General features: G+C 36.9%; 1 protein-coding gene across 3 annotated transcripts in view; it reads right to left on the bottom strand.

Moving 5' to 3' along the window:
- Positions 1–614: 614 nt before the first annotated feature.
- LOC128642428 (uncharacterized) overlaps positions 615–21,870 on the bottom strand; it is a 146,306-nt gene continuing 125,050 nt past the window's right edge. For 2 of the 3 annotated variants that reach the window (XM_053695192.1, XM_053695191.1), the window contains 6 exons: positions 16,119–16,319; positions 11,496–11,509; positions 9,675–9,951; positions 7,971–8,195; positions 5,994–6,080; positions 615–2,439 (listed from right to left, as the gene is read on the bottom strand). In XM_053695192.1, coding sequence (XP_053551167.1) covers positions 2,345–2,439; positions 5,994–6,080; positions 7,971–8,195; positions 9,675–9,951; positions 11,496–11,509; positions 16,119–16,319 — 899 coding nt within the window. In that variant the 3' untranslated portion in view covers positions 615–2,344. The remainder of the gene's footprint in view (positions 2,440–5,993; positions 6,081–7,970; positions 8,196–9,674; positions 9,952–11,495; positions 11,510–16,118; positions 16,320–21,870) is intronic. The other variant, XM_053695193.1, reaches the window with a different exon arrangement.

The raw sequence follows: 21,870 nt of genomic DNA, 5'->3' as shown, positions 1-21,870 counted from the left end.
AAGGTTAGACAATAAAGATAATTTTTCACAGCCTTCTTTGCTCATATTTACCAAGGGTGCTAATATTAGTGGAGGGCACTGTGAGATAAGTAGTAGTAACTATTGCTCTATGGTATTATTCAGTACTCATACAAGACCATTTTGAGATTTGCTGTGCCTTTAAAGGGACATGAACCCCATTTTTTCTTTCATGCTTTAAACAGAGCATGTGATTTTAAACACTTTTTCCAATTTACTTCTATTATCTAATTTTCTTTGTTTTCTTGATATCCTTTGTTGAAAAGCATGCCTAGGTAGGCACAGGAGTTGCCGATTGGTGGCTGCACATATATGCCTCATGTTATTGGCACAACCAATGCATTCAGATAGCTCTCAGTAGTACATTGCTGCTTCTTCAACAAAGAATACCTAAAGAATGAAGCAAATAAGATAATTGAAGTCAATTAGAAAGTTGTTTAAAACTGTATTCTCTATCTGAATAATGAAAGAAAAATGTGGGGCTTCATGTCCCTTTAAAGGGATCATAAATTAATTTTCTACATATGTACAATATCACAGTCAGCCATTTCATTGTTTATTCCTCAGCTAAAGGGATTAAATAAGTGGACAACACATTTTTACTTATTGCCAAGTAGCCCAAAAAGTGTTTTAATGTAACATTGATTTTGCACATACACAAATAGACAGTAGTAGTACTGGTATCACTATACACTACTAAAGAAAAAACGATCAGTCAATATGCAGGCACCTGTGATGAAGTTGCTAAACTCACAAATCCCCATTTTATTCATCATTTAACGTGAACATTTATTTGACTTTTGGATTACAAAATTGGAAAATTAATCATATAGATATTAAATTTTTTTGCTTTTTAAGCGGTAACAATAATGAGCTTCAAGGGTGCTAACAGCAATATATTTTTAGATTATGATAACTGGGGGAAAAAATCCCTGACTGACGTTCAGAAGTTATCTGCTGAAAACAAAAACAAGTTGTGATCAATGGAAAAAAAACTACAGTACTGGTTGATGCTCAAAAGTTTTTTTTTGCTGAAAACAAGTGCAAGATTGTGATCACTGGGAAAAAAACTACAGTACTGGTTGATGCTCAGAAGTTATCTACTGAAAACAAGGGCAAGATTGTGATCACTAGAAAAATTACAATACTGGCTGATGTTTAGAAGTTATCTGCTAAAAACAAGTGCAAGATTGTGATCACTGGAAAAAACTACAGTACTGGTTAATGCTCAGAATTTGTTATCTGCTGAAAACAAGGGCAAGATTGCGATCCCTGGAAAAACTACAATACTGGGTGATGTTCAGAAGTTATCTGCTAAAAACAAGCACAAGATTGTGATCACTGGAAAAACTACAATACTGTCTGATGTTCAGAAGTTATCTGCTGAAAACAAGCTCAAGATTGGGATCACTGGAAAAACTACAACAAGCGGAAGATTAGGGTTTTTTTTGTAACATAATAACAGTTTTAAATTATTCTACAACGTTTGTTTTGTATGCTTATCTTCCGTAATGCAGTGAATCATTTCTAATGCATAAATAAAGTAACTGTAATGTTCCTTAAAAGGGACATGCAACCCAAATGCTTTCTTCTGTGATTCTGATAGATCATAAGAAAACATATTTTATTTTGCCAACATTAACAAAATGATCCAAACATTATGGATTGAAAGACCTGGATAAGACAAATATGTTTTGGCCTAAACTAACTATGTACGTCCCATTCAAATGGAAAAACATAATACTTGCACCATATTGGTGCCAGATGCCAACACCTTTCTAACCCTTGACACACACACATTTTAATAAAAATTACACAATGTACTGCAGATAATAAAGAATACAGACACAAATACTTAGGTTACATGAATCTGATACAGTACTCAATAGGGGGCCTATGGACCTCATTAACCCTCAGCAGATCAAAATGACAAATTATAATATAGAAACATTGTAACCACCTTTTAGGTATATTTATTTTACCATCTTGATTTTCATTTATTAAAAATCAAATCTGTAAAAAGCCAGTCATAAGCCTTTATATTTTTAAAGATAATCACACAAGTACTAAATAATATATATATGTAGAGTATCCATGGTCTCGCTGTGGGTCTGATGATCGTTACCTCTCTGCTTTGACGAGGGGATATTATACATCTCGTTAGTACTGCAAAGTCCCTCAAAGCCTTTTAAAAAGACATTTGTTTTTCTCAAGAGTTCTTTATCTCTCTCTGTAGAATGATGGATGTGATGGAGAAACACCTACATTGCAAAATAATGCTCAAAAAAAGCCGGCGAGTCTTTTATCATTGTGCCCGTGTCTCAGATTAGACATTTGTTGTTTTCAGATCGTTGTCACATTCTCCTGCTCCTTTCTGCTCATCAGTACTGTCAGTTACGTTTTTTTCTTGTTCACTCTTTGCTGCAAATAAACAAGTTTATATTTATTTGTATTGACTTTAATGATGTTTTTCAGAATTGTATTTAAAATCAAATATTGCATAGATTTAAAGTATTTTTTTTTCTCTTAAGCATATATTTAAAATGCATTACATTTTTACATCTGAAGAAAGGTTATATGTTAACTATTTACATACGGCTAGATTACGAGTTTTGCGTTATGAGTAAAAAAGCAGCGTTAAGCCTCAAAAGGCTGCTTTTTTACTACCGCTGCTATTACGAGTCTTGTAGGTACCACTGTCCCGCACACTTTTTTGGCCGTAACGCAAATTAACTTACGCAATTTGTGTAAAGTCTATTTTCAATGGGACTTCCATAGCGCCAATATTACAAGCTTTTTTTTTTAGGCCAAAAAGTGAGCGATACAGCCTATCCCGCAAGATTCGTAACGCATTCTAAAGTCAGTAGTTAAGAGTTTTACACTACAAAGCTGTAGCATAAAACTCATAACTAAACTACTAAAAAGAACACTAACACCCATAAACTACCTATTAACCCCTAAACCGAGGCCCTCCCACATCGCAAACAATAAAATACAATTATTAACTCCTAATCTGCCGCTCCGGACATCGGCGCCACTAGAATAAACATATTAACCCCTAAACCACCGCACTCCCGCATCGCAAACACTAGTTAAATATTATTAAGGGGGAAATGGACTAAGCGCCTACTTGTGATACCTATAGCCTAGGGTTGGTAATACCTAGCAATCACCAAATGGTAAGAGAATAAAATATATGAACCCAGGCGCCTGACCAAACGGAGGCAAAGCTAATATCAACGAGGATAATAAAATCGATAATCAATAAAATCAGAGTAATTTATTCAATACAAATACTACTTAACAACCTCATGGATCCATGCTAAATAGCAAATATTTAAAAAAAAAAGTTAAAAACACAGCAATGAATAATGCAATAATCAATAAATAATCAATAAATAATAAATAAATGAATAAAAATAGAAAATAGTCTTGTAAATGAATATGCAGTGTGAACCTTTAAATAAGTGTCCTAGTTTGGGAAAGTTCAAGTGTGTGTACTCCAATTGGTGGTATCCTCTCTGTCCAATATAATCCGTAAGTTAGTGAAAAAACAGTGATGATGTTGAAGTGTAGGTGGTGAATCCAAATAAATCCAACTATTCAGTGTGTCCAAAAAAATGTGAAAAAAGTCAATATAAAAATATTGTAAAAATACAGCAAATGCTTAAAAAATAAAAATCGAAATTAATAGGCAATGAAAACAATCCATCAAAAATTAAAAATGGCAATAAGTCTATGGAGGAAAGTGCGTGAAAAAAGTGAAAAATAACTGAGAAAAACTGAAAAACAGTGTCCAAAAAAATAGGCTGAATTTCTTCTGATGTTAATCCGTGAAATGTGGGTATAGAAAACAAAGTATCCGTGAATGTCTAAAGATAAGAGTAGGTGAAAATCAGATATACCACTGTGACTCTGAAAGGGTATAGCAAATAAATGACAATATCCTCCTGAGGAAAGAAATAAAATATAGTGTAGAAAGTTTTTAACAATCAAAATAATGGAACAAGGCTTACCAGTGCTGTGTCTACGCGTTTCGGCCCTTGGCATAGTAAGGGCCAAAACGCGTACACACAGCACTGGTAAGCCTTGTTCCAGTATTTTGATTGTTAAAAACTTTCTACACTATATTTTATTTCTTTCCTCGTTGATATTACCTTTACCTCCGTTTGGTCAGGCACCTGGGTTATTAACCCCTAATCTGCCACCCCCATACTAAAGTTATTAACCCCTAAACCTAAGTCTAACCCTAACACCCACTAACTTAAATATAATTAAAATAAATCTAAAGAAAACCTACTATTAATAACTAAATAATTCCTATTTAAAACTAAATACTTACCTGTAAAATAAACCCTAAACTATCTACAATATAACTAATAGTTACATTGTATCTAGCTTAGGGTTTATTTTTATTTTACAGGCAAGTTTGTATTTATTTTAACTAGGTAGAATAGTTACTAAATAGTTATTAACTATTTAATAACTACCTAGCTAAAATAAATAATTGTATTTAATTTAGGTAATTTATTTAATTGTAGGTTAGATTTTATTTTATAGATACATTTGTATTTATTTTAGCTAGGTAGCTATTAAATAGTTAACTATTTAATAACTATTCTACCTAGTTAAAATAAATACAAACTTGCCTGTAAAATAAAAATAAACCCTAAGCTAGATACAATGTAACTATTAGTTATATTGTAGCTAGTTTAGGGTTTATTTTACATGTAAGTATTTCATTTTAAATAGGAATTATTTAGTTATTAATTGTAGGTTTTATTTAGATTTATTTTAATTATATTTAAGTTAGGGGGTGTTAGGGTTAGACTTAGGTTTAGGGGTTAATACATTTAATATAGTGGCGGCGACGTTGGGGATGGCAGATTAGGGGTTAATAATATTTAACTAGTGTTTGCGAGACAGGAGTGCGGCGGTTTAGGGGTTAATATGTTTATTATAGTGGCCGGCAACATTGGGGGCGGCAGATTAGGGGTTAATAAGTATAATGTAGGTGTCGGCAATGTCCGGAGCAGCAGATTAGGGGTTAATAAGTATAATGTAGGTGTCGGTGATGTCTGGAGCGGCAGATTAGGGGTTAATAAGTATAATGTAGGTGTCAGTGATGTTGGGGGCAGCAGATTAGGGGTTAATAAGTATAATGTAGATGTCGGTGATGTCTGGAGTGGCAGATTAGGGGTTAATAAGTATAATGTAGGTGTCAGTGATATTGGGGGCAGCAGATTAGGGGTTAATAAGTGTAAGGTTAGGGGTGTTTAGACTCAGGGTCCATGTTAGGTGTAAACATAAATTTAGTTTTTCCCTAGGAATCAATGGGTCTGCGTTACTGAGCTTTACGCTGCTTTATTGCAGGTGTTAGACTTTTTTTAAGCTGGCTCTCCCCATTGATGTCTATGGGGAAATCGTGCAGGAGCACGTACAACCAGCTCACCACTGACTTAAGCAGCACTGGTATTGGAGTGCGGTATGGAGCTCAATTTTGCTCTATGCTCAATTCTTGCCTTTTAACGCCGAGTTTATGAAAACCTGTAATACCAGCGCTGTAGGTAAATGAGCGGTGACAAAAATGTGCAAGTTAGTACTGCACCACTCATAACGCAAAACTCGTAATCTGGCCGATAATTTTTTAAAACACATACAAATTATTCTCAGGCTAATCTTTACTCTGAATACATCATTCAAGCAATGATTTATTTAGTGTTTAATGTCCCTGTAATGTTTACATTACTTTGGCTTTTAATAGGGCTACCGCTCTATAGTGTGGAGAAAAGTTTAGAGTACAGTGTCTCCTGATAGTTATTTTGATCATTTTGTGTAGTAATCGCCATAACAGGCATCTATCAACCCCCCTCCCCCCTTATATATACAGTGTACACTGCATGCAGGTCAGTTTCATTGAATCATTATTTATATACTTATCAATATATCTGACTTGACATTTATTGATTTCAGACCTTGATCACTTTGTTCTGTTCTTTTCTGCTGGTCAGTACTGTCTGTTCTGATTCTTTCATTTTCCACCACATCTTTATCATCCTTTGCTGCAAATAAACCTTTATTTTGATGACCTTATTCAGAATTGTTTTTAACAAATATTGCATATAATCCCATTAGCGCTATTCTCCTAGATTCATAATAATAGAGTACAGTTGGCGCCCTACAAATAACAGATAATAAATAAATACGGAATAGATGTATGTGTATATATTTATATCATAGCTATACATTTTAGTTATGTCACATTTCAGGGTGAAACTTCGGGGCCTATCTATCAAGCTCCAAATGGAGCTTGACGCCCCGTGTCAGGCTCGCCATAAACAGCAGTTATGTCGCAGCGGTCTAAAAACCACTGCTCCATAACCCTGTCCGTCTGCTATGATGAGGCGGACAGGAATCGCCGGAATTCAACCCGATCGAGTACGATCGGGTTGATTGACACCCTCTGCTGGCGGCTGATTGGCCGCAAGTCTGCAGGGGGCGGTGTTGCACTAGCAGCTCACAAGAGCTGCTGGTGCAATGCTAAATACGGAGAGCGTATTGCTCTCCGCATTCAGCGATGTCTGTCGGACCTGATCAGCACTCTCGGATCAGGTCCGACAGACATTTGATAAATTGGCCTCTTCTTCTCTTGTTTGAGAAAGTGGAGTTTGATCCTCAAAACATTACAGCAATAAAGCTTACTATTTTAGTTAAAGGGACATCAAATGAAGTAAAACTTCATCATTAACACACAAATGGTAAAAATAAAAAGTAGATTTATTTTTTTCTGATGAATTTAAAGAAATGTTGTATGTAATGTTGTATATAATTGTATATAATTTTAACATCAGCTTTTAAATGTCACTTTAAATAAATAAATACATAAATAAGGGATAAAGGAATTAGGTACCAAAATGTTATGCAGTGTTTAAAGGTTACAGTTATTAATATATTTATTTTTTATAGAAAATGTTGTTAAACGTCTTTTGATTGACATTTTCTTTACTTTTTTTGTTGTTAATAATGATTTTGCTTTGCACCTAGGTACTGTATTTACTTTTTTGTTGTTAATAATGATTTTGCTTGGCACCTAGGTACTGTATTTACTTTTTTGTTGTTAATAATGATTTTGCTTGGCACCTAGGTACTGTATTTACTTTTTTGTTGTTAATGATGATATTGCTTGGCACCTAGGTACTGTATTTACTTTTTTGTTGTTAATGATGATATTGCTTGGCACCTAGGTACTGTATTTACTTTTTTGTTCGTAATGATGATTTTGCTTGGCACCTAGGTACTGTATTTACTTTTTTGTTGTTAATGATGATTTTGCTTGGCACCTAGGTACTGTATTTACTTTTTTGTTGTTAATAATGATTTTGCTTGGCACCTAGGTACTGTATTTACTTTTTTGTTGTTAATGATGATTTTGCTTGGCACCTAGGTACTGTATTTACTTTTTTGTTGTTAATGATGATTTTGCTTGGCACCTAGGTACTGTATTTACTTTTTTGTTGTTAATAATGATTTTGCTTGGCACCTAGGTACTGTATTTACTTTTTTGTTGTTAATGATGATTTTGCTTGGCACCTAGGTACTGTATTTACTTTTTTTGTTGTTAATAATGATTTTGCTTGGCACCTAGGTACTGTATTTACTTTTTTGTTGTTAATAATGATTTTGCTTGGCACATAGGTACTGTATTTACTTTTTTGTTGTTAATAATGATTTTGCTTTGCACCTAGGTACTGTATTTACTTTTTTGTTGTTAATAATGATTTTGCTTGGCACATAGGTACTGTATTTACTTTTTTGTTGTTAATAATGATTTTGCTTGGCACCTAGGTACTGTATTTACTTTTTTGTTGTTAATAATGATTTTGCTTGGCACCTAGGTACTGTATTTACTTTGATTCCAGTGAGAGCACATCATTAGGATTCTGTATATTTACCCTTTTCTAACAACTCTTTAAGTATCAGCAACTTTTTTTGCAAACCCTCTTTATCTTCTGGGGTTGGTAATGGTTCCCTGTAATTAGGGTCCCTCTCCTTATCCGTGAACAGGATGATATCTGCAGCCAGTTCCCCGATGCTGGTCTGACTCTTCAGGATCCTGTTTTTCTCTGCGGTGCTACTCTCCTGCAGATCATCTACAACCACAATAACGTTTCTTTTTCCTGTTGACAATAAAAATACATTATTATGTGATTGCCGCTGTATAAATTATTAAAAATGTTTTGTTTGTAAACATCGTAAAATTTGTGAATTAAAGGGGTACTAAACCCAAAATGTTATCTTTAATGATTCAGCCCATTTTAGGTTCAGCACCCTGGATAGCGCTTGCTTATTGGTGACTACGTTCAGCTAACAAATAAGCAAGCATAACCCAGGTTCTCAACCAAAAATGGGCCGGCTCTTAAGCTTTACATTCCTGCTTTTTAAATAAAGATAGCAAGAGAACAAAGAAAAATTGATAATAGGAGTAAATTAGGAAGTTACTTAAAATTGCTGCTCTATCTGAATAACGAAAGAAAAAAATTGGGTTTAGTGTCCCTTAAAACTCAAAATTAAATCAAACCTGGATGTATTGTGAAAAAAACCTTTTTCCCCCATATACATGAGCAAAATGCTTCTAGTAAATGCTATGACTATTTCAGTGGCAGCGTTACTATGCATGGAGCATATGCAGATATTCCTTGTGCAACCTACATTCAAACAGTGCCTGATCTCGGAGCAGGTGCAATGTTTTAATAGAAAGTGCATGACGCATACGTACTTATGCTTCATGCGCACTAAAAGTTTTGTTTTCATTTATGATTTGGGAGGCCATTTCATAGACATCTATTAGAGAGTAGATTGGTCTGTCACCTATAAAATATACTAAAAATATTCATTTTATTTTCAATTCTGTATATGAAAGAAGAGCATTTAAACACGTTAAATATATGTTACAAAAATGTAAAAGCTGTTTAAATTTAAAGTGAAACGCTATACAATACTAATCGTTGTTTCCCAGCCCCTTTGCACAAACGTCAAGGCTCAGGGGGAAGCGATTAGTTGATTGCAGATGAGTAATCTGTCAATCAATTGCTGAATATGGCGACCGGTGGAACAGTGCTTATCCGTATAGCGTTTCATGTTAAATATCTCTGAAGATAAATATATACTAAACATTTCATGGATGAAAGTCTCATTCATTTTTTAACTTCTATCGTATGACTTACTAGAGCTAATGAGCTCAAGTTTACATTCACTTTAAGGTGAAACTAACAGAGAGCGTGTGATTTGTTCAACTGACTGTAATGCCGTTTGAGACATTCTCTTTTAGAGAACAGAGAAAATCTTTTAAGGATTGTCCCATTAACCCAAAATTAATCAATATCTTTTTTTAAAGGGACTTTAAACACTAAATACTTGTCATGCACCTTCTTCTAATCATAGGTGCTGCTATTCTGGAACTTAGGTTACACTGCAGGTATCTAAAGGAGAGTTACTGCTCATGTGCAAACACCTCAGCGCTGGAATGTTGTGAAAGACAGATTTCAACATGGTGGCACAGATGACTATAGGGAGACGGGGAATTACTTCAATACTATGCTTAGAAAATGTGTTCAATTTCTCTATAAATTAATTCTATACATATATATGTCACTTACCCAGAATATCAGACATATAGTTCAACTCATAATCATACAATGAGTCTGTAACATCAGTCACATTGACTCTGCCGCGTTTCTTGGTGTGATACAAAATACCGAAGTTACACTCAGCAACTGTATTTCGGAACTCCTTGCCATTGCTGTTAGAGATAAAAAAGGGTTTGACATCCTCCACTAGATTCTGAAAAGCCTCAGATTTCAGGTGTGTTGTCAACCAATTGTAATCAGTTCCTGACGACCTTGAAAAGATCCCAACAACAACCTTGCGGCATGTCTATGGGGAGAGATCAGATGTATTAGCAACACTATCTTTAATAGATTGTAATTTAGATAGATTCAAAATGACTATTACTATGCTTTATTGTTAGAGGGCCGGTAAATTGCACATCACTATTAAAGGGGGGCACAGTTAATACAATACAGAATATCTGAGGAAGGGGCATCTCAGAGAGACACTTTAGAAGGACAAAGTCTGGTCAGATTTAACACAGATTGGGTTATTACTTTCTTGGTTTGAAGGTCAAGTATCCGTTTCTTTGTTTTTTTACTCTTGAGAATTCTTTTTTGTATTTTCCTTGTATATTTCTTTGTTCTCTGTGGATAATTTGAATATGATTTTTTAATGTAGTTTTTTTTACATCATTGTGTATGGTGTGTGCAAAGAATCATCTTTATAATACATAATATATAATATACTTCTGTTGCTTATTTTATACTTTTTGATTATTTTTTATGATAGCTGCCTGTTCTGTTTGTTTTTATTTATTTTTTTATTTGCCTTTTTTAAAGGGTGGCACTTTTTCTTTTGGTTTGTATAAGTAAACACACAGTGACAGAAAGTGTAGGGCCTCCTAGCCTGGAATGCACCTATGGGTTAATGTCCTTAGGATCTGAACGTGTGTGTGTTGCAACTTTGTTGCTAAGTGGAGAGGTGGAGTTTCTTTTACTTTATAGGAAGAAGCCACCTCTGTTCTTCTGGATTCAACAAACTTCCCATCCTCCCTCCTAGTTTTTGTTGTTGATAAAGGGGTGGCATTCGGCTAAGACTTCCCGAGGGACTCTTTAGTGTGTCTGGGGTCTGAGGGTTCTGTAAGTCATTGGACAGTATTTTTTCTCTCCTGTGAGTTCTATGACTAGCTGCCCTGGGACTTACTAGTTTGGAGGTATTTGGTTGACATTGCACCCTAGCTGGGCTGTTGTCTGCGGTCAGGCCATGGACAGAGAGATTTGAGTGACAATCATTGTAGGATGGGCGACATCCCCAGGTGTGGGACTGCAGCTGCTTTTCCTTAGTACGCGGTGGGCCAAAGAGCTAATCTTTGTGTGTTCTGTCAGAGAGCATGGAAGCCAGGAGCTGAATGCAGGTGGCCTGGGCCCTGACCCTCTTAGCATTGGTTAGATACTTAGGACCCGATTTCTGCCACCTGGCTTTATCTTTTAATTAAAAAGTTTATGTCATATGCTCTGTGCTGTTTAATAAATAATGATCTATGGGTGTTTAAACCTCCAATCTTTGTGTCAGTGTGTTAACTTTAGGTTAAATGTTATTGTTATTGTTTTCAGTTAAGTTTAGTTAAACTCAGAGACAATAGGGAATTCAATCCCTTAATATTTAGTGGCTTTTAGGAGTGGAAGATATAAATAATTATATTCTGTTGCTAGGGAAGCATGTGATGTGAAAGCTTGCTATGATTGGTGAAGACGTATGATCATGTAGAACATAAAGAACTATAAAAAAAATAATCTGCAAAAAATATTACAAACTTTCAAACATCAATGAAGAAGATAATATAAATACATACTTTTGTAAATTCTTACCGATTCCGAGGATCCTAAAAGAGATACAAATAGTGACTATTAACGTCTGTAGAATACATTAGAGAACACAGAATGTTAAATGTCAAGAAAGATTTATATACAAATAAATAGTGTATGACTATTGACTATATACCAGCTGTATTATATGGGGAGGGCTGTATCTTTTTAATCTCATGCAACGGTTCTTTAGTTTAAAGGAAAATGTTAAATTATTTGTTTTGATATGCAGGTTCTGAATGTGAAAGGGAGACGCCTACATCACAAAATAAATCTCAAAAAATGTTTTGCTTGATTTCTTTCCAGTTTTTTGTAATTGCGCTCATAGATTTGAAAACCTCTTCATTTTCACCGGCTCTTGTGTAATTTTATGCGGCTGCTCTACTAAAGTTCACTCATCTGTCTATAAAATAACAAACCATTTGGTGACACCAGAGACTAACGGCTAGATTACGAGTTTTGCGTTATGAGTTAAAAAGCTTCATAACGATGCTTTTTCACTAACGCTGGTATTACGAGTTTTGCAGGTATATCTGTACCACAAACTTTTTTTGCCGTAACGCAACGTAACTACCGCAGCTTTCAAAAAGTCCTTTTTCAATGGGACTTCCATAGCGTTGGTATTATGAGTTTGCCTGTCCGGCCAAAAAGTGAGCGGTACAGCCTATACCGTCAAGATCCGTACCGTAAACTGAAAGTCAGTAGTTATGGCTTTTATGTTACAAAGCCGTAACATAAAACTCATAACTAAAGTGCTAAAAAGTACACTAACACCCTCAAGCTACCTATTAACCACTAAACCGAGGCCCTCCCGCATCTCAAACACTAAAATAAAATTTATTTATCAAAAATAAAAAAGAATTACACCTAATCTAATAGCCCTATCAAAATAAAAAAAACACCCAAAATAAAAAAAAACATAGCCTAAAAAAAACTACCAATAGCCCTTAAAAAAGGGCCTTTTGTGGGACATTGCCCCAAAGATAGCAGCTCTTTTACCTGTAAAAAAAATACAAACACCCCCCAACAATAAAACCCACCACCCAACCAACCCCCCCCATATAAAAAAACTATCTAAAATAACCTAAGCTAACCATTGACCTGAAAATGGCATTTGTATGGGCATTGCCCTTAAAAGGACATTAAGCGTTATTGCCTTGCCCTTTAAAGGGCATTTAGTTCTTTTATGAATAACCCAAACCCTAAGCTAAAATAAAAACCCACCCAAAATACCCTTAAAAAAGCACTAACCGCCGACGATACACTTACAGTTGTTGAAGTCCAGCTTGAAGGATCTTCATCCAGATGGCGAAGTCCTCATCCAGACGGCAAGAAGTCTTCATCCAGGAAGCCTCTTCTATCTTCATCCAGCCGGAGAAGTCCTCATCCAGGTGGCAATAAGTCTTCATCCAGATGGCATCTTCTATCTTCATCCAGCCGGCGAAGTCCTCATCCAGGTGGCAAGAAGTCTTCATTCAGACGGCCTCTTCTATCTTCATCCAGCCGGCATGGAGCGGGTCCATCCTGAAGACATCTGGTGAGGAGCATCCTCTTCATACGGTTGCCGCCGTATACTGAATCTTTAATGCAAGTGACGCAATCTGAAAAGGGCATTTGTATGGGCATTGCCCTTATAAGGGCATTTAGCTCTTTTGCCTTGCCCTTAAAAGGGCATTCAGCTTTTTTATGAATAGCCCAAACCCTAAGCTAAAATAAAAACCCACCCAAAAAACCCTTAAAGAACCTAACACTAACCCCCGACGATCCACTTACAGTTGTTGACGTCCCGCTTGAAGGATATTCATCCAGCCGGCAAAGTCCTCATCCAGGTGGCAAGAAGTCTTCATCCAGACGGCCTCTTCTATTTTCATCCAGCCGGCGCGGAGTGGGTCCATCCTGAAGACATCCGGCGTGGAGCGTCCTCTTCATACAGTCGCCGCCATATACTGAATCTTCAATGCAAGTGCCCAATCCAAGATGGCGTCCCTTGCATTCCTATTGGCTGAAAGATTTCAATCAGTCAATAGGAATTAGAGCTGCTAAAATCCTATTGACTGTTCCAATCAGCCAATAGGATTCAAGCTCTCATTCTGTTGGCTGTTCCAATCAGCCAATAGGATTGAGCTCTCATTCTATTGGCTGTTCGAATCAGCCAATAGAATGAGAGCTTTAATCCTATTGGCTGATTGGAACAGCCAATAGAATGAGAGCTCAAATCCTATTGGCTGATTCGAACAGCCAATAAGATTTTAGCAGCTCTAATTCCTATTAGCTGATTGAAATCTTTCAGCCAATAGGAATGCAAGGGACGCCATCTTGGATTGGGCACTTGCATTGAAGATTCAGTATATGGCGGCGACTGTATGAAGAGGACGCTCCACGCCGGATGTCTTCAGGATGGACCCACTCCGCGCCGGCTGGATGAAAATAGAAGAGGCCGTCTGGATGAAGACTTCTTGCCGCCTGGATGAGGACTTTGCCGGCTGGATGAAGATCCTTCAAGCGGGACGTCAACAACTGTAAGTGGATCGTCGGGGGTTAGTGTTAGGTTCTTTAAGGGTTTTTTGGGTGGGTTTTTATTTTAGCTTAGGGTTTGGGCTATTCATAAAAAAGCTGAATGCCCTTTTAAGGGCAAGGCAAAAGAGCTAAATGCCCTTATAAGGGCAATGCCCATACAAATTCCCTTTTCAGGGCAATGGTTAGCTTAGGTTATTTTAGATAGTTTTTTTTATTTGGGGGGGTTGGTTGGGTGGTGGGTTTAACTGTTGGGGGGTTGTATTTTTTTTTACAGGTAAAATAGCTGATATCTATGGGTCAATGAACCACAAAGGGCCCTTTTAAGGGCTATTGGTAGCTTATTGTAGGCTAGGTTTTTATTTTTATTTTGGGTGGGGTTTTTTATTTTGATAGGGCTATTAGATTAGGTGTAATTCTTTTTTATTTTTGATCATTTGTTTGTTATTTTTTGTAAATTAGTTATTTTTTGTAATTAGATACTTTTTGTAATTTTTAGTGTAGTGTTCGGATTTTTTTAATGTGTAGTTTATTTCTATTTAATTGGTAGTTTAATTTTAGTTTAATAATTATAAGTTTAATTGTTCAATTTAAAATAGGGAAATTGTAATTTCAATATAAAGTTAGGGATGTGTTATAGTTTATTTTAGTATATTTCTTGTGGTGGGCTTTCAGTTTAAGGTTTAATAGTTTATTTTAGTATATTTCATTGTGGGGGGCTTTCAGTTTAGGGGTTAGTTTATTTTAGTATATTAAATTGTAGGGGGCTTGCAGTTTAGGAGTTAATAGGTTTATTAATAGTGGCGGTGCGGGCGGACGGCAGATTAGGGGTTAATTATATTTAAATAGTGTTTGCGATGCGGGAGGGTGGCGGTTTAGGGGTTAATAGGTTTATTATAGTGGCGACGATGTCGGGGAGTGGCGGAATAGGGGTTAATAAATGTTATCAGTGGCGGCGACATCCAGAGCGGCAGATTAGGGGTTAATGAGTTTATTATAGTTTTTGCAATGCGGGAGGGCCTCGGTTTCAGAGTTAATAGGTAGTTTTTGGGTGTTAGTGTACTTTTTAAAACTTTAGTTATGAGTTTTATGTTACAGCCTTGTAGCGTAAAACTCATAACTGCTGACGTTAGACAGCGTTACAGATCTTGTTGTATAGGGTGTAACGCTCGCTTTTTGGCCTCCCAGGAAAACTCGTAATACCAGCGTTATGGGAGTCCCATTGAAAAAAGTCATATTTAGGAGTGCGGTACTGATGTTGCGTTACAGGCTAAAAGGCTTGCGGTACACCTATACCGACAAGACTCGTAATAGCTGCGTTGCTGTTTTAACGCTGAAAATACCATATTTTCAGCATTAAAAGACGAATACTCAAACTCGTAATCTAGCTGACAGTATGGAAACAGAACAATATTAAATATTGTAAATAAACTGTTACGTAACACCCAGAAACAAATCTGGAACCTCTCGTCTCTGGCTGATTGCCTTATCTCTTGAGCCACCAGGGTCTTTGTGTGGATAGTTGTATCCTCCGCCTGCTCTTGCCAGCTCTCTAGCTCCCCCTACCTGCCAGCTGCAGGCAGTTTCCTAATCAACTGCCTATAAAAACCGCTTCCTATTTGGGCCTGTGCATTGGATTCTGTTCCTGGGTGTGCTTCATTCTGCTTACTGGTTTCTCCTGTTGCTGACCTTTGCCTGAACTTTGACCCTTCTACTGGATTTTGCTGCATGAACCTCTGAACCTTGGCCTGTCTCCTGACTGTGCTTTCATCTAGTGATTCTGCTTTTGTCTGCCCGTCTGGGTTTATGACTCTCTGGCCTGATTTTTGAGGATTCTTCTAGACTGTGTTTTGGTACTTCTTTGCCCAGTTTGTTGCTGACTTGCCTGCCCGACTACGCCTTGGCCATTCCTTACTGGTCACGTTCTGGGTACTATCCTTTGTGCTGGGATGCTGTGCTTAACTTACGCTTCCCAATCTAATGGTCCCTTCCTGAATGGACATTGTCGCCTCTCTGGGCATGATATAAACCTAAATATTATATTGTAAAATAAATATACATACTTGTTGCACTGTCAGCAAATATTTTGTTATATAAAACTTAGTATTTTACCTTTGCTCATTAGGTCTTTTATAAGGTCCAGTTTTCCCTTCAAGGGTAAATTGAGATTAATTCTGCACTGCTGAATTTCTCCATTAGTGAAGGAAATCGGCTCTGAGCCAAGCACATTGTTCATGTGTTCATTTAATGTTGCATTGGTGCTTTTCTTGGATTCTTTGTCCTCGACCACAAGAATTACATTCTTTTTTATTTCTGCAAATAACAGAATAAATTATATTAAGTCTCATATGAAGAGCTATTGTAGCAATTATAGTCTCTAAAGCAGTGAGGGGTAAATGTGAAGTAATATTTAAGAAAAAATAACTCTGCCTAAAACAAAATTTAGGTGCTAGATTTGACTTAACACAATCTATCAAGCAAAAAATTGCAGCAGACAAGTAGGAATTAGACTTTTGACTGTCTTTTCTCCCCTGACTAGTAACTGTTTACACTGACTTGTGAGCATTGGCTATATGTTTTCAGCCTCTGAGAATGCTTCTAATTGTCCTGCAAATTGTGAAATTGTACTAAACTGGAAGCTTAGTCTTGCCATCCCACCTTCCTCTTTTTACATGTGTGTGTTACAGCTTATCTCAGAGATGTGTAGAACCTCCCAAACCCCACCCAGGAGCACCTACTACCTGCCCAGGAATGTCTAAGCCCCACTAGGAGCACCCAGTCCCTGCTCAGGAATGTCCAAACCCCACCCAGGAGAAGCCACATCCTGCTCAGAAATGTCCAAACCTTACTGAGGATAATCCATGCCCTTTCTAGGAATGTCCAACCCCCTGGGTTCAATCCTAGGATCAGATGTAACTCCTACTCATGAATATCTAAATCACATGTAGGTGGATCTATACCCTACCAGGAATGCCTTAACCTCACTAAGGATCACCCACATCCTGCCAAGGAATGTCCAAACTCCACTTATAAGCACCCACTGCTTGCTCAGTTTAAATCCTTGCAATTAGCACCCATGCTCTGCTGAGGAATGTTTAAACCCCACTCAGTAGCATCCATAACCTGTTTAAGAATGCCTAATCTTGCCCCTGGACTGACCAAAGCATGTCTGAAAACCTGTTTTCCCCCCAAGGATATCTTGGGCACGCCCTCTAAAACATTTAACAACATTATGTAAACAAGTACATTCTTCCTTTTTAGTATTTTTTCCCCCATGACTAGTAAACTACAGGGATGTTTTTTAAATTAAATCATAGCGCAGTATTTTCAGTTCCTCTTTGGAAAAGCAGCATCTTTTACCTCACTGCAAGTACTAAAACAGATTACAAGTTCTGTTACAAAAAACTAGATTGGTGGTTATGTAACTTCACTGTAAACACTATGAGCTGGATTACAAGTGGAGCGCTACTGATAGAGCAAGGTGTGCTATCCAAATCACGACCCAGCACTAAGAATAGTTTTATACAAGTCAATGGTAAAATAGCTTTGCCAGAGAATTAGCGCGGCTGACTTTTTGTTAGCACGCCTTATACTTTCGATGGATAGTGTTGGCCGTACTAAATTCCTCATATTACAAGCGGGGAGCTGTTTGTTGAACTCGAGTACAACACATAATAGCACAGAAAAAGTTAGTGTGACCAGAGACCTGAATTAAAGTGTTAGGGCTAATATAAACATATAATAAACCAGAAAACATAATAAAATAAAGTATTTCATTGATATTTATACGTTGTTAAAAAATAATATATATATATATATATATAAAATTAATTTTTTTAACAGTTATTTAAATTGAATATATATATATATATATATATATATATATATATATATATATATATAGTAAAACAGCGATGAATCCCACAGACGGGCTTCGTGTTGCAGCCAGGATCCAAATGAAGCAGGCACACAGGATTTTACATAAACACTCCGGTTTATTGGCAGTATTTTAACCAAACGTTTCGGCTCAAACACGAGCCTTTGTCAATGGTGTACAAAACCAAATGGTTTTGGTTTTGTACATCATTGACAAAGGCTCGTGTTTGAGCCGAAACGTTTGGTTAAAATACTGCCAATAAACCGGAGTGTTTATGTAAAATTCTGTGTGCCTGCTTCATTTGGATCCTGGCTGCAACACGGAGCCCGTCCGTGGGATTCATCGCTGTTTTACTGTCTGTTTCTCCCTAGTGAGAGCACCAGGTAGCTGAACTTATGTGTGAGTGCCGTACACTTCTGCAACTTTATATATATATATATATATATATATATATATATATATATATATATATATATATATATATATATATATATATACATATATATATATATATATACACACACACATACATACACAGTAGATATATATATATATATATATATATATATATATGTGTGGGTGTTTGTGTGTGTGTATTTTTATGTGTGAAGATATATTTGTATATACACATATACATACATACACATATATAGATACACCTTTGAGTCATTCCCAGTCCATTACCATATCAATTTAATTTAAAGGGACAGTCAAGTTAAAATTTTTTTTTCCATGTTTCAAACAGGGCATGTAATTTTAAACAACTTTCCAATTTACTTTTATCACCAATTTTGCTTTGTTCTCTTGGTATTCTTAGTTGAAAGCTAAATTTCTTAGACCTTGAAGGCCGCCTCTAATGTAAATGCATTTTGATAGTTTTTTACCACTAGAAGGCATTAGTTCACATGTTTCATATAGATAACATTGAGCTCATGCACGTGAATTTACTACGGAGACAGCTCTGATTGGCTAAAATGCAAGTCTGTCAAAAGAACTGAAATAAGGGGGCAGTCTGCTGAGGCTTAGATACAAGGTAATTACAGAGGTAAAATATGTATTATTATAACTGTGTTGGTTATGCAAAACTGGGGAATTGGTAATTAAGGGATTATCTATCTTTTAAAACAACAAAAATTCTGGTGTTGACTGTCCCTTTAAATCACTGTTAACACTTTAATTAATAAAACATATCGCTAGATAGATAGATTATATATAGATAATAGAAAGATAGATAGGCAGGCAGATAGATGATAGATTGATAGACAGATGATAGATAAATGACAAATGACCTGTTATCAACTAAAGCAAAGGAACAATACTCCTTACTAATTCTGGACCTATCAGCTGCTTTAGCCACAGTTGACCATCTTCTCTTCTTAAAAATACTTAATTAATTTGGCAGCCGAGATACAGCCCTCTCTTAGGGCTAGAATACGAGTTTTGTCGGTAAAGACTTGCGTTGCTAACAAGCCTTTTTTTTCCAGCGCCTACTTTAAACAACGCTGGTATTACAAGTTTTCTGAATGGCTGCGTTAGCCTCAGAAAAGTGAGCGTTGAGCAAATTTAACGGCACTTCTCCCTGTAATACCAGCGTTGCTTACGGTGGCTAAAATGTGCTTGTGCACGATTTCCCCATAGGAAACAATGGGGCTGAGCCGGCTGAAAAAAAAACTAACACCTGCAAAAAAGCAGCGTCCAGCTCCTAATGCAGCCCCATTGTTTCCTATGGGAAAATAAAAAATATGTCTACACCTAACACCCTAACATGAACCCCGAGTCTAAACACCCCTAACCTTACACTTATTAACCCCTAATCTGCAGCCCCCTACATCGTCGCCACCTGCATTATACTATTAACCCCTAATCTGCCGCTCCGGACACCGCCGCCACCTACATTAAATTTATGAACCCCTAATCTGCTGCCCCTAACACCGCCGCCACCTACATTATAGTTATTAACCCCTAATCTGCCGCTCCAAATGTCGCCGCCACCTACCTACAATTATTAACCCCTAATCTGCCGCTGTAGACACCGCCGCCACCTACATTCTAACTATGTACCTATGAACCCCTAATCTTCTGCCCCTAACATCGCCGCCACCTACATAATATTTATTAACCCCTAATCTGCCATCCCCAATGTCGCCGCAACCTACCTACATTTATTAACCCCTATTATGCCGCCCCCAACGTCGCCACCACTATAATAAATGTATTAACCCCTAAACCTAAGTCTAACCCTAACCCCCCCTAACTTAAATCTGATTTAAATAAATCTAAATAAAATTACTATAATTAAATAAATTAATTCTATTTAAAACTAAATACTTACCTGTAAAATAAACCCTAAGAAAGCTACAATATAACTAATAGTTACATTATAGCTATTTTAGGATTTATTTTTATTTTACAGGTAACTTTGTATTTATTTTAACTAGGTACAATAGCTATTAAATAGTTAATAACTATTTAATAGCTACCTAGTTAAAATAATTACAAAATTACCTGTAAAATAAATCCTAACCTAAGTTACAATTACACCTAACACTACACTATCATTAAATTAATTAAATAAATTACCAACAATTAAATACAATTAAATAAAACTAACTAAAGTACAAAAAAAAAAACTAAATCACAGAAAAAAAAAAAATGACAGGAATTTTAAACTAATTACACCTAATCTAATCCCCCTAATAAAATAAAAAAGCACCCCAAAATAATAAACTTCCCTACCCTATACTAAATTACAAAAGTAATCAGCTCTTTTACCAGCCCTTAAAAGGGCTTTTTGCGGGGCATTGCCCCAAAGTAATCAGCTCTTTTACCTGTAAAAAAAAATACAATACCCCCCCAACATTACAACCCACCACCCACATACCCCTACTCTAAAACCCACCAAACCCCCCTTAAAAAAACCTAACACTAACCCATGAAGATTACCCTACCTTGAGCCGTCTTCACCCAGCCGGGCCGAACTCTTCATCCAATCCGGGCGATGTAGTCCTCCATCCGGCCGAAGTCTTCATCCAAGCGGGGCAGAAGAGGTCCTCCATCCGGCCGAAGTCTTCATCCAAGCGGGGCAGAAGAGGTCCTCCAGACGGCAGAAGTCTTCATCCAGGCTCCATCTTCTATCTTCATCCTTCTGGCGCGGAGCGAGTCCATCTTCATCCCAGCCGACGCGGAGCAACCTCTTCATCCGGAGTCCTAACGATGAATGACGGTTCCTTTAAGTGACGTCATCCAAGATGGCGTCCCTTGAATTCCGATTGGCTGATAGGATTCTATCAGCCAATTGGAATTAAGGTAGGAAAAATTCAATCAGCCAATCGAATTGAAGTTCAATCCGATTAACTGATCCGATCAGCCAATCGGATTGAGCTCGCATTCTATTGGCTGTTTCGATCAGCCAATAGAATGCGAGCTCAATCCGATTGGCTGATTGAATCAGCCAATCAGATTTTTCCTACCTTAATTCTGATTGGCTGATAGAATCCTATCAGCCAATCGGAATTCGAGGGACGCCATCTTGGATGACGTCATTTAAAGGAACCGTCATTCGTTGTGAGGACGTTGATTGAAGATCTGCGTCGGCTGGATTAAAGATGGCTCCGGTTGATTGAAGATAGAAGATGCCGCTTGGATGGAGGACCTCTTCTGCCCCGCTTGGATGAAGACTTCGGCTGGATGGAGGACCACATTGCCCGGATTAGATGAAGAGTTCGGCCCGGCTGGGTGAAGACGGCTCAAGGTAGGGTGATCTTCAGGGGGTTAGTGTAAGGTTTTTTAAGGGGGGTTTGGGTGGGTTTTAGAGTAGGGGTATGTGGGTGGTGGGTTGTAATATTGGGGGGGTATTGTATTTTTTTTTACAGGTAAAAGAGCTGATTAATTTGGGGCAATGCCCCGCAAAAAGCCCTTTTAAGGGCTGGTAAAACAGCTGATTACTTTTGTAATTTTGTATAGGGTAGGGCATTTTATTATTTTGGG

The sequence above is a fragment of the Bombina bombina genome, chromosome 11, assembly GCF_027579735.1.
Source record: "Bombina bombina isolate aBomBom1 chromosome 11, aBomBom1.pri, whole genome shotgun sequence".
Lineage (NCBI taxonomy): Eukaryota > Metazoa > Chordata > Amphibia > Anura > Bombinatoridae > Bombina > Bombina bombina.
This window is presented reverse-complemented; position numbering and strand designations above follow the sequence as displayed.